This window comes from Thalassophryne amazonica, chromosome 2 (assembly GCF_902500255.1).
Source record: "Thalassophryne amazonica chromosome 2, fThaAma1.1, whole genome shotgun sequence".
Classification (NCBI taxonomy): Eukaryota; Metazoa; Chordata; class Actinopteri; order Batrachoidiformes; family Batrachoididae; genus Thalassophryne; species Thalassophryne amazonica.
The window spans coordinates 109,095,284-109,108,963 of NC_047104.1; the positions used below are offsets into that span (position 1 = coordinate 109,095,284).

General features: G+C 40.5%; 1 protein-coding gene across 10 annotated transcripts in view; it reads left to right on the top strand.

The window, feature by feature from the left end:
• tjp1a (tight junction protein 1a) overlaps nucleotides 1-13,680 on the top strand; it is a 423,741-nt gene that overhangs the window by 324,510 nt on the left and 85,551 nt on the right. For all 10 annotated transcript variants that reach the window (XM_034191454.1, XM_034191483.1, XM_034191493.1 and 7 more), the window contains 3 exons: nucleotides 57-159; nucleotides 10,641-10,944; nucleotides 11,094-11,197. In XM_034191454.1, the coding sequence (XP_034047345.1) occupies nucleotides 57-159; nucleotides 10,641-10,944; nucleotides 11,094-11,197 (511 nt within the window). The remainder of the gene's footprint in view (nucleotides 1-56; nucleotides 160-10,640; nucleotides 10,945-11,093; nucleotides 11,198-13,680) is intronic.

Consider the following 13,680-nt stretch of genomic DNA (forward strand, 5'->3'; position numbering starts at 1 on the left):
TATATTTATTGAAGTAAAACATAATGTATATTGTAAATCCTTTTTTGCTGTTGCAGAGAAAATGATCGTGTTGTGATGGTCAATGCTGTCTCTATGGACAACGTGGAACATGCCTATGCTGTGCAGCAGTTGCGCAAGAGTGGTAAAAATGCAAAGATTGTAAGTTCAACAATTAGAAATTTTTTCAAGCCTGAATATGTGTGAAGGGGGTTTACATTCCCTTTTAAAAGCAAACATTTCAAATAGATGTTGAGTAATTATTAAAGATTGGTCTACGTAAGTGAAATTCCACTATTGCATGCATACTTTACTATGAACCTGTTCTTATTAAATCCTGAAAGTAAGTAAACTTTTAATAGATAATTGGTGTATGTGCCAAGCAATAAATTACAAACCCATTTATGTGCACCACAAGAAAATGACTGTATTCTGCCATATTGATTGAATCTGCCATAACCAGATTAGCGATGTATAGCATTGACATGGGCACTTCACTCATGTATCGTGTGTTGGCATACTACAGCGCCTTGCAAAAGTATTCGGCCCCTTGGTACTTTACACATTTTAATTTGTTTATGCCATTTCAAATACAAAAAGTAAATCAGGCTTCTCATATCTTCCTTAAAAGCCTGTCCAGTGGATTTTTATTTTATTTTTTACCACTGTTGTCGTGTGTTACCTGTGCTGCTCCACAGCCTGTCCTGTGGATTTTTATTTTATTTTTAGCACTGTTGTCGTGTGTTACCTGTGCTGCTCCACAGCCTGTTCAGTGGATTTTTATTTTATTTTTTAGCACTGTTGTCGTGCGTTACCTGTGCTGTTCCACAGCCTGTCCAGTGGATTTTTATTTTATTTTTTACCACTGTTGTCGTGTGTTACCTGTGCTGCTCCACAGCCTGTTCAGTGGATTTTTGTTTAGTTTTTTGGCACTGTTGTCGTGTGTTACCTGTGCTGCTCCACAGCCTGTCTAGTGGATTTTTATTTTATTTTTTACCACTGTTGTCGTGTGTTACCTGTGCTGCTCCGCAGCCTGTCCAGTGGATTTTTATTTTATTATTATTATTATTATTATTATTTTTTTTTTTTTTTTTTTTAAGCACTGTTGTCGTGCGTTACCTGTGCTGCTCCACAGCCTGTCCAGTGGATTTTTATTTTATTTTTTAGCACTGTTGTCGTGCGTTACCTGTGCTGCTCCACAGCCTGTCCAGTGGATTTTGATTTTGATTTTATTTTTTTGGGCGCTGTTGTCGTGCGTTACCTGTGCTGCTCCACAGCCTGTCCAGTGGATTTTTATTTAGCGCTGTTGTCGTGCGTTACCTGTGCTGCTCCACAGCCTGTCTAGTGGATTTTTATTTTGTTTTAGCACTGTTGTCGTGCGTTGCCTGTGCTGCTCCACAGCCTGTCCAGTGGATTTTTATTTTTATTTTATTTTATTTTTTAGCACTGTTGTTGTGCGTTACCTGTGCTGCTCCACAGCCTGTCCAGTGGATTTTTATTTTGTTTTAGCACTGTTGTTGTGCGTTACCTGTGCTGCTCCACAGCCTGTCTAGTGGATTTTTATTTTGTTTTAGCACTGTTGTCGTGCGTTACCTATGCTGCTCCACAGCCTGTCTAGTGGATTTTTATTTTGTTTTAGCACTGTTGTTGCGCGTTACCTGTGCTGCTCCACAGCCTGTCTAGTGGATTTTTATTTTGTTTTAGCACTGTTGTTGTGCGTTACCTGTGCTGCTCCACAGCCTGTCTAGTGGATTTCTATTTTGTTTTAGCACTGTTGTCGTGCGTTACCTGTGCTGCTCCACAGCCTGTCTAGTGGATTTTTTTTTGTTTTAGCACTGTTGTCGTGCGTTACCTGTGCTGCTCCACAGCCTGTCCAGAGAATTTTTATTTTTATTTTATTTTATTTTTTAGCACTGTTGTTGTGCGTTACCTGTGCTGCTCCACAGCCTGTCCAGTGGATTTTTATTTTTATTTTATTTTATTTTTTAGCACTGTTGTTGTGCGTTACCTGTGCTGCTCCACAGCCTGTCTAGTGGATTTTTATTTTATTTTAGCACTGTTGTCGTGCGTTACCTGTGCTGCTCCACAGCCTGTCTAGTGGATTTTTATTTTGTTTTAGCACTGTTGTCGTGCGTTGCCTGTGCTGCTCCACAGCCTGTCCAGTGGATTTTGATTTTGATTTTATTTTTTTTGGCACTGTTGTCGTGTGTTACCTGTGCTGCTCCACAGCCTGTCCAGTGGATTTTTATTTTATTTTTTAGCACTGTTGTCGTGCGTTACCTGTGCTGCTCCACAGCCTGTCTAGTGGATTTTTATTTTGTTTTAGCACTGTTGTCGTGCGTTGCCTGTGCTACTCCACAGCCTGTCCAGTGGATTTTGATTTTGATTTTATTTTTTTTGGCACTGTTGTCGTGTGTTACCTGTGCTGCTCCACAGCCTGTCTAGTGGATTTTTATTTATTTTTTACCACTGTTGTCGTGTGTTACCTGTGCTGCTCCGCAGCCTGTCCAGTGGATTTTTATTTTATTATTTTATTTTATTTATTTATTTATTTTTATTTTTTTAGCGCTGTTGTCGTGCGTTACCTGTGCTGCTCCACAGCCTGTCCAGTGGATTTTTATTTTATTTTTTAGCACTGTTGTCGTGCGTTACCTGTGCTGCTCCACAGCCTGTCCAGTGGATTTTTATTTTATTTTTTACCACTGTTGTCGTGCGTTACCTGTGCTGGTCCACAGCCTGTCCAGTGGATTTTGATTTTGATTTTATTTTTTTGGGCGCTGTTGTCGTGCGTTACCTGTGCTGCTCCACAGCCTGTCCAGTGGATTTTTATTTAGCGCTGTTGTCGTGCGTTACCTGTGCTGCTCCACAGCCTGTCTAGTGTCGGATTCCCTGTTTGGGAATCCGCTAGCTTAGCGTAGCTACTAGCTCTTAGCCGTTTTAGCATGGCGGCTTCTCCTGTCTCTCCCGTACTTTTCTGCTCTGGGTGTGAAATGTTTAGTTATTCCTCGGCCTCTTTTAGCAGTAACGGTACATGTAATAAGTGCAGCTTATTCGTAGCTTTGGAGGCCAGGCTGGGCGAATTGGAGGCTCGGCTCCGCACCGTGGAAAATTCTACAGCTAGCCAGGCCCCTGTAGTCGGTGCGGACCAAGGTAGCTTAGCCGCCGTTAGTTCCCCCCTGGCAGACCCCGTGCAGTCGGGAAGGCAGGCTGACTGGGTGACTGTGAGGAGGAAGCGTAGCCCTAAACAGAAGCCCCGTGTACACCGTCAACCCGTTCACATCTCTAACCGTTTTTCCCCACTCGATGATACACTCGCCGAGGATCAAACTCTGGTTATTGGCGACTCTGTTTTGAGAAATGTGAAGTTAGCGACACCAGCAACCATTGTCAATTGTCTTCCGGGGGCCAGAGCAGGCGACATCGAAGGACATTTGAAATTGCTGGCTAAGGCTAAGCGTAAATTTGGTAAGATTGTAATTCACGTCGGCAGTAATGACACTCGGTTACGCCAATCGGAGGTCACTAAAATTAACATTGAATCGGTGTGTAACTTTGCAAAAACAATGTCGGACTCTGTTGTTTTCTCTGGGCCCCTCCCCAATCAGACCGGGAGTGACATGTTTAGCCGCATGTTCTCCTTGAATTGCTGGCTGTCTGAGTGGTGTCCAAAAAATGAGGTGGGCTTCATTGATAATTGGCAAAGCTTCTGGGGAAAACCTGGTCTTGTTAGGAGAGACGGCATCCATCCCACTTTAGAGGGAGCAGCTCTCATTTCTAGAAATCTGGCCAATTTTTTGGGATCCTCCAAACTGTGACTGTCTAGCGTTGGGACCAGGAGGCAGAGCTGTGGTCTTATACACCTCTCTGCAGCTTCTCTCCCCCTGCCATCCCCCTATTACCCCATCCCCGTAGAGACGGTGCCTGCTCCCAGACCACCAATAACTAGCAAAAATCTATTTAAGCATAAAAATTCAAAAAGAAAAAATAATATAGCACCTTCAATTGCACCACAGACTAAAACAGTTAAATGTGGTCTATTAAACATTAGGTCTCTTTCTTCTAAGTCCCTGTTGGTAAATGATATAATAATTGATCAACGTATTGATTTATTCTGCCTAACAGAAACTTGGTTACAGCAGGATGAATATGTTAGTTTAAATGAGTCAACACCCCCGAGTCACACTAACTGTCAGAATGCTCGTAGCACGGGCCGGGGCGGAGGATTAGCAGCAATCTTCCATTCCAGCTTATTAATTAATCAAAAACCTAGACAGAGCTTTAATTCATTTGAAAGCTTGTCTCTTAGTCTTGTCCATCCAAATTGGAAGTCCCAAAAACCAGTTTTATTTGTTATTATCTATCGTCCACCTGGTCGTTACTGTGAGTTTCTCTGTGAATTTTCAGACCTTTTGTCTGACTTAGTGCTTAGCTCAGATAAGATAATTATAGTGGGCGATTTTAACATCCACACAGATGCTGAGAATGACAGCCTCAACACTGCATTTAATCTATTATTAGACTCTATTGGCTTTGCTCAAAAAGTAAATGAGTCCACCCACCACTTTAATCATATTTTAGATCTTGTTCTGACTTATGGTATGGAAATAGAAGACTTAACAGTATTCCCTGAAAACTCCCTTTTGTCTGATCATTTTTTAATAACATTTACATTTACCCTGATGGACTACCCTGCAGTGGGGAATAAGTTTCATTACACTAGAAGTCTTTCAGAAAGCGCTGTAACTAGGTTTAAGGATATGATTCCTTCTTTATGTTCTCTAATGTCATATACCAACACTGAGCAGAGTAGCTACCTAAACTCTGTAAGGGAGTTAGAGTATCTTGTCAATAGTTTTACATCCTCATTGAAGACAACTTTGGATGCTGTAGCTCCTCTGAAAAAGAGAGCTTTAAATCAGAAGTGTCTGACTCCGTGGTATAACTCACAAACTCGTAGCTTAAAGCAGATAACCCGTAAGTTGGAGAGGAAATGGCGTCTCACTAATTTAGAAGATCTTCACTTAGCCTGGAAAAAGAGTTTGTTGCTCTATAAGAAAGCCCTTCGTGAAGCTAGGACATCTTTCTACTCATCACTAATTGAAGAAAATAAGAACAACCCCAGGTTTCTTTTCAGCACTGTAGCCAGGCTGACAAAGAGTCAGAGCTCTATTGAGCTGAGTATTCCATTAACTTTAACTAGTAATGACTTCATGACTTTCTTTGCTAACAAAATTTTGACTATTAGAGAAAAAATTACTCATAACCATCCCAAAGATGTATCGTTATCTTTGGCTGCTTTCAGTGATGCCGGTATTTGGTTAGACTCTTTCTCTCCGATTGTTCTGTCTGAGTTATTTTCATTAGTTACTTCATCCAAACCATCAACATGCTTATTAGACCCCATTCCTGCCAGGCTGCTCAAGGAAGTCCTACCATTATTTAATGCTTCAATCTTAAATATGATCAATCTATCTTTGTTAGTTGGTTATGTACCACAGGCCTTTAAGGTGGCAGTAATTAAACCATTACTTAAAAAGCCATCACTTGACCCAGCTATCTTAGCTAATTATAGGCCAATCTCCAACCTTCCTTTTCTCTCAAAGATTCTTGAGAGGGTAGTTGTAAAACAGCTAACTGATCACCTGCAGAGGAATGGTCTATTTGAAGAGTTTCAGTCAGGTTTTAGAATTCATCATAGTACAGAAACAGCATTAGTGAAGGTTACAAATGATCTTCTTATGGCTTCGGACAGTGGACTTATCTCTGTGCTTGTTCTGTTGGACCTCAGTGCTGCTTTTGATACTGTTGACCATAAAATTTTATTACAGAGATTAGAGCATGTCATAGGTATTAAAGGCATTGCGCTGCGGTGGTTTGAATCATATTTGTCTAATAGATTACAGTTTGTTCATGTAAATGGGGAATCTTCTTCACAGACTAAAGTTAATTATGGAGTTCCACAAGGTTCTGTGCTAGGACCAATTTTATTCACTTTATACATGCTTCCCTTGGGCAGTATTATTAGACGGTATTGCTTAAATTTTCATTGTTACGCAGATGATACCCAGCTTTATCTATCCATGAAGCCAGAGGATACTCACCAATTAGCTAAACTGCAGGATTGTCTTACAGACATAAAGACATGGATGACCTCTAATTTCCTGCTTTTAAACTCAGATAAAACTGAAGTTATTGTACTTGGCCCCACAAATCTTAGAAGCATGGTGTCTAACCAGATCGTTACTCTGGATGGCATTTCCCTGATCTCTAGTAATATTGTGAGAAATCTTGGAGTTATTTTTGATCAGGATATGTCATTCAAAGCGCATATTAAACAAATATGTAGGACTGCCTTTTTGCATTTACGCAATATCTCTAAAATCAGAAAGGTCTTGTCTCAGAGTGATGCTGAAAAACTAATTCATGCATTTGTTTCCTCTAGGCTGGACTATTGTAATTCATTATTATCAGGTTGTCCTAAAAGTTCCCTAAAAAGCCTTCAGTTGGTTCAGAATGCTGCAGCTAGAGTACTGACGGGGACTAGCAGGAGAGAGCATATCTCACCCGTGTTGGCCTCCCTTCATTGGCTTCCTGTTAATGCTAGAATAGAATTTAAAATTCTTTTTCTTACTTATAAGGTTTTGAATAATCAGGTCCCATCTTATCTTAGGGACCTCGTAGTACCATATTACCCCATTAGAGCGCTTCGCTCTCAGACTGCAGGCTTACTTGTAGTTCCTAGGGTTTGTAAGAGTAGAATGGGAGGCAGAGCCTTCAGCTTTCAGGCTCCTCTCCTGTGGAACCAGCTCCCAATTCAGATCAGGGAGACAGATACCCTCTCTACTTTTAAGATTAGGCTTAAAACTTTCCTTTTCGCTAAGGCTTATAGTTAGGGCTGGATCGGGTGACCCTGGACCATCCCTTGGTTATGTTGCTTTAGACGTAGACTGTGTTTCATAATTATTGTATGGCCTTGCCTTGCAATGTGGAGCGCCTTGGGGCAACTGTTTGTTGTGATTTGGCGCTATACAAGAAAAAAGTTGAAGTTGATTGATTGATTAAAATCAAACCAAAGAAAATCTCTACAATTTGATATAAATTAATTAAAAATATAAAAGCCAAGATGATGGGTTACATAAGTAATCCACCCCTTTGGTATAATACCTGTAAATAATCAGTTTTATTGCCAGTTTTCTTCAGATGAGTCAGGGAATGGATGCGTGAACATTTCCAAGTCACTGAATATGTCCTGGACTTTATTTACGTCACTTATGAAGAAATACAAACAGTACAGCACTGTGTGGTAAATCTGTGTGGAGCAGACTCTTCTCAAAAGCTGGGGTCAAATACTTTTGCAAGGCACTGTTTTTGACTGTCATGTTTTTCAAACCATTATTCTGTGTTATTCTGGCAGCTGAAAATTGTAGCTGATTCAGGGTTTTTTTTTTTTTTTTTTTTTTTGTGGGACACAGATGAAGGTTTTTCTGCAAGTGCACTCTCAAGTGTGTATGTTTTTAGAGTCAAGTTGTTTTTTTTGTGGAGTACTACTTTAGGTTGTCAGCTTGACATCCTGTGATGAGCGTACACCCTGCTTACACTTTACATACATTGGAACTGAATTGGAAACAGCCATTAAAATGAATAAAATTCAGCACTCATGGAAAAATACAAACTTTAGTAAGGCTGAGTCTCAATTCTACCCCTCGGCCATTCCCCTTACCCCTTCCCCTCCGTTTTGCGCGGGCACGAGAGACAGAGGGGTGTCTCAATTCTCTTTTAGTAGCCAGGCGGAGGGGTAGGCGGAGGGCTATAAACCCCTCCGTTTGGAGTGAATCTGGATGCACACGCCGTTTGGAGGGGTAGGAGGAGCTTACTGCTCTCTCCGAAAAAACAAACATGGCGCCGAAAGAGCCGCATAAATGAAGTGGCTTTCATTATAAATTACGCTGTTTAGAGAGTTATAACTTGCCAAAAAACTTTACAGACAGTTGTCTATGACAGCAGCATGTATGCTGCTGGATGCATGTTGCGTATATTGTCGTTCTGAAGAATATCGTAACGTTGCTCGTGTGCTGAGGCGTTATAATGCACATACACACAAACGCTACGATAAGACACTTTTATATCTCACAACGGAGGAAATCATGATAAAGGATAAGCATGTTAATTTGTATGTTCATAAATCTTTGTATAATATCAACCCCTGCTGTTGGATTTCAAGGTCTGTAACACGTGTGTGTATTTAGTAAACAAACAGGAGCCCTGAACACACTTGACTCCTAATAAGCTTTCAGGCAGAAAATGAGAAGTTTCATCAATGGGAATAAGTTGGAAAATATATACAGACGCACATGTATATGTGTAACATAACCTGATGTCCTAATAGACTGCTATTATTTGTCAAGGAAAGGAAATAGGGCTGGATGCAAAAAAATGGGAGAATTTGAAAAAGAGATATAAGGTTAACAGAACTAGATGCAGCCACATAACATACATACAGGTGCTGGTCATATAATTAGAATATCATGAAAAAGTTGATTTATTTCAGTAATTCCATTCAAAATGTGAAACTTATATAATGTATACATTCATTGCACACAGACTGATATATTTCGTGTTTATTTATTTTAAATAAACAGTTTTCCTGTTTTATCATTAGTATTTTATGATTGTGTGTCTTTTTTATTATTTTTATTATTTTACTTCTTTTACTTATGTTTTAAAATTTTTTTATTGTGTTTTAATCTTATTTCATTTTATTCTGCTTTTAAATGTTTGTGAAGTGCCTTGAGGTGATTCGTCGTGATTTGGCGCTATATAAATTAATAAATTATTATCATAAATTATTTTAATTACTAATTCATTAATTACTAATCAATCAATTAATGATTAATCAAATAATATTATTATTGATTAATTACTAGTATCATTAACATTAATAAATTGCTAATCAATTATTAATAATATTCATTATTATTATTATTATTATTATTATTATTATTATTTACAAATTAATTAAATTAATTAACATGACACGATTGCAATGCGTCAAAGAAATCTGCAACTTCTATTTCTTTGCATTTACGCAGAAAGGCGAGAAAATAAAAAGAGCAAACACGCTACTGCAACAAGTTGCATTTCGGTTGCCATGTTAACAAAAAGTGAAGACGGCAGTTTGACACCGGCAGTTTTTTTTTTTCTCCTAAGGCGGAGGGGTGTCTCAATTCATAGGACTAGAGGCATACCCCTTCACCTTACCCCTTGTTTTAAAGGGGTAGGCGTAGGGGTAGGGGTAGGGCCAAGGGGAAGAGGTACAAAAGAGAATTGAGATTGGGGGTAAGTCTGGTGTGTACATTATTTTTATGCTGCTTGACATTGGGGGATGAATGGGAGTGATATATTTTTCACAGGTCATCCAGACTTTAAACTTGGGTTGAAACTAAGATGCAGTCCACTGAAAATGCATCAACATATATAACAACAGTTGCTTTGACAGAAAAACACATTACAAGCACCAATCACACACTCCAAGCTTAACAGATAAAGAAAGCTCACTGATTCAATCTGTCACACTGCACAGAATTAAAGTAAATAGTTTGTAACTCACCTTGTAGACAGTGGTTCTATGTAGAGCGATGGACCTTGTACTTCCATTCATTGAGGGATTTGATTGTGAGCTTCATCTCGAAGACCAGCTGAAAGCTGTACCTTATGCACATAACACATGCACAGTGGTCAGTGAACAATCTTAACACATACTGTGAATGCAACAGGTGATTGTTGACACTTTACCTCCAGCACCATGTCTTTTGCATGGTGATTCTGTGAGCAAAAATTTGTGGTCTTGCCAGAAGTGCTCTCATTTTGGACCGTGTCCTTTCAGTAGCAGTGTGCAATTGCTTAACTCATTTGCATCTTAAAAGGAATGACAGATAACTCTCTCGTTAATTATTTGCTATGTTCTCAACTTAAAATTAAACACCCATGAGTAATGAGGTAAAACTATCTAACTCTTTCTTCACCCAGTGCCTTAGTTTCTGCTCTAATTTTTGCACTGTGCAAATGGTAGTTTGTGATCAAACAAGTCCTAAATTTCTTCTCTACAAGAGTCAAGACAGAAGTCAGACTACCAGAGCAAGAATTTTAGCTGAGGAAGCTTCTGTGATTTGAAGCGAAACGTCCTCACGTCAAGCAACCCAGTCCAGTCGAAGATTCAAGCTTCTCTACTATGGAAACCACCTGGACAACTGAGAGCCTACACAGAAACAAAGTCCTAAATGGATTTGCACCATGATTTATAGGCCCCACACTGTACGGCCTCAAGATTGGCTCCTCATTGTTCCCATACTTTGATTATGCAGACATTAATAGCAGAGATGCTCACTGCATATCAGCCTTGCAACATTGAAGGAATGTACCACTTACAGTAACATTTACCACAAATTTACAAATAATCACTGATTAAAAATCAGAAGCCGAGACAGTCCTTGAAATCTTAAAACTCTGTTAAACTTTTAACTTGAAAACCAAAAATGGCTTTTTTTTCATATTCACCCATTAGCAATACTGTTAAATATATTTCACAAACAAGTGCAGAATAATGTTTGACTTCATAATGCTTAAAACTTGCTCTCTACTCCCAGACTATTCGGAGAAAAAGGAAAGTGCAGATCCCCGTGTCTCGGCCAGGCGATAGGGAGACCATGTCAGAGCATGAGGAAGACAGTGATGAGGAAGATGGCTATGAGCACCATAGCGGGCACGGTGGCCTAAGTGCCTACGGAGGAGCAAGTGGCGGCACAGGCAGACGCAGCAACAGCAACAGGCGGGATAACAGTACACCGCGGGAAAGGAGTATCTCACCACGCTCTGATCGACGCTCACAATCCTCATCAGCTCCAGCCAGGCCTGCTAAGGTCACGCTTGTTAAATCCCGCAAAAATGAAGGTGAGCAGAGCAATTTCCAAGCTCCTCATATAGCCCATCGTATTACTGTTATGGCACCAGCAGTTTATTCATGCTAACTGACCAAGTTTTTGGACCAACTTTTATTTGTTTTTTTTGTTTTTTTTTATGCTTATTACCCCTGAATGCAGAATATGGATTGCGGTTAGCGAGCCACATCTTTGTCAAGGATATTTCTCCAGAGAGCCTTGCTGCTAGAGATGGAAACATCCAAGAAGGAGATGTTGTGCTTAAGGTGAGCAGAAACCGTCTTTAGGCAAGGCATGTTTGCAACGGTTTTACAAAAGAAAATATGTAATAGTGCATCAAATAACTGAAACAGTACTTCACATGGTGATACAAGCACCAAATCCAGCACAAATTCTCCTTAGACATTGCTCTTTTGAAAAAACTGAGGGGCCATTTGAATTTTCCATAGGCGGCCACGTAGGGGTCAGATGAAGAATTACACAGGGGTTAAAATATAAAAATGCTCCAGTCATATTGAAAACTATACCACATTTTTTGTCTGATCATAAAGATTCCAAAAAGGTATAGTTTGGACTATCTATAACTGAATGTTATGGAGTTATGGGGTAAAAACCTTTAGAATAGTGACAAAGGTCAGTTTCAGGTGTACAGGGGTCAAAAGTTAAAGTTGCTCCAGTTTTAGTAAAAAAAAAGTGCTGATTGTTGATTGGGTTACTTGGATTAATAAATGGAATAGTTTTGATTGTGTTGAATGCTTGGTCTCAAATAATGTTGACGTCCATTGAATTCTATGACGTGACGTACGAGGTCTATTAGAAAAGTATCCGACCTTATTATTTATTTCAAAAACCATATGGATTTGAATCATGTGTGATTGCGTCAGCCAAGCTTGAACCTTCGTGCGCATGCGTGAGTTTTTTCACGCCTGTCGGTTGCGTCATTCGCCTGTGAGCAGGCTTTGAGTGAGGAGTGGTCCACCTCTCTCGTCGTTTTTTTCATTGTTTAGGAATGGCTCAGAGACTGCCACTTTGCTTGATCAAAATTTTTTCAGAAACTGTGAGGGACATCAAAGTGGACACCATTTGAAAAATTCAGATGGTTTTTCGTGAAAATTTTATGGGCTTCAAAGAGATTACGGAGTGTTACTGTCGCTTTAAGGACGGCCCAGAGCGACTGGTGGTGCGCCGCGCTCCGAAGCCGCCATCGACAGGCTGAGCGACCATTTCATTTCTAAACGGATGGCTGTATGGATCCGTGATCATCGTGTGCAATTTCTATGGTTATCACAAGAGCTGGACATCAACCATTTTCCGTCAGATTTCACTTTTAACAAGAGATTTTGTCATGGAAAGCCGAGCGGAGGCTTCGCGCGTCACGATGGATTCGCTACTGGAACGAGACAAGATTGAGATGGCGTTCAGACAGCTGTCGGTGGTTTTTCCATGGAGTGATTATCCGAGAAATTGTGGATGTGCCTGGACATGCCAGAACATGTCCTGTGAGGCTTCATCACGGTGTTGGTTTGCGCCATGCGGCACCGCTGCGATGCGCGAAGCCTCCTCTCCTCTTTCCATGACAAAAACTCCTGTAACAGTGGAATGTGCCGTTCATTTCCAAACTGGATGCTGTGTTTTATCCGGGATGTCATCTGACTAGCATAGGAATTGTGAAAAGACGTGGACATCAGCACTTTTTCGGCACATTGAGACAGACGTGTGGAGGTATTCCGCGCGTTGCGGCGGTGCCGCATGGCGCAAAGCAACGCCGTGATGAAGCCTCACAGGACATGTTCTGGCATGTCCAGGCACATCCACAATTTCTCGGATAATCACTCGATGGAAAAACCACCAACAGCTGTCTGAACGCCATCTCAAAGCCGTCCTGTGAGACCAAAACGGAGGTGGTTTTGTCTCGTTCCAGTAGCGAATCCATCGTGACGCGCGAACCCTCCACTCTGCTTTCCATGACAAAATCTCTTGTTAAAAGTGAAATCTGCCGGAAAATGGTTGATGTCCAGCTCTTGTGATAACCAGAGAAATTGCACACGATGGTCACGGATCCATACAGCCATCCGTTTAGAAATGAAATGGTCGCTCAGCCTGTCGATGGCGGCTTCGGAGCGCGGCGCACCACCAGTCGCTCTGGGCCGTCCTTAAAGCGACAGTAACACTCCGTAATCTCTTTGAAGCCCATACAATTTTCACCAAAAATCATCTGAATTTCTCGAATGGTGTCCACTTTGATGTCCCTCACAGTTTCTAAAAAAATTTTGATCAAGCAAACCGGCAGTCTCTGAGCCATTCCTAAACAATGAAAAAAACGACGAGAGGGGTGGACCACTCCTCACTCAAAGCCTGCTGACAGGCGAATGACGCAACCGACAGGTGTGAAAAAACTCACGCATGCGCACGAAGGTTCAAGCTTGGCTGACGCAATCAAACATGATTCAAATCCATATGGTTTTTGAAAAAAGTAATAAGGTCGGATACTTTTCTAATAGACCTCGTATGTTACCCTGTAACGTGATAACTAAGCATGATACATGGTGCAAACTATTCCTTTTTGAAACCCTATTAACTCGACCAATAATTTGCATCACCTTTGAACAAAATTGGAGCAACTCTAAGTTTTGACCCCTGTACAAAATGAAACTGAACTTTGTCACCATTCTTGTTGTTTTTACCCCATAACACTATAGAATTCAGTCATAGATAGTCCAAACTATACCTTTTTGGAATCTTTACAATA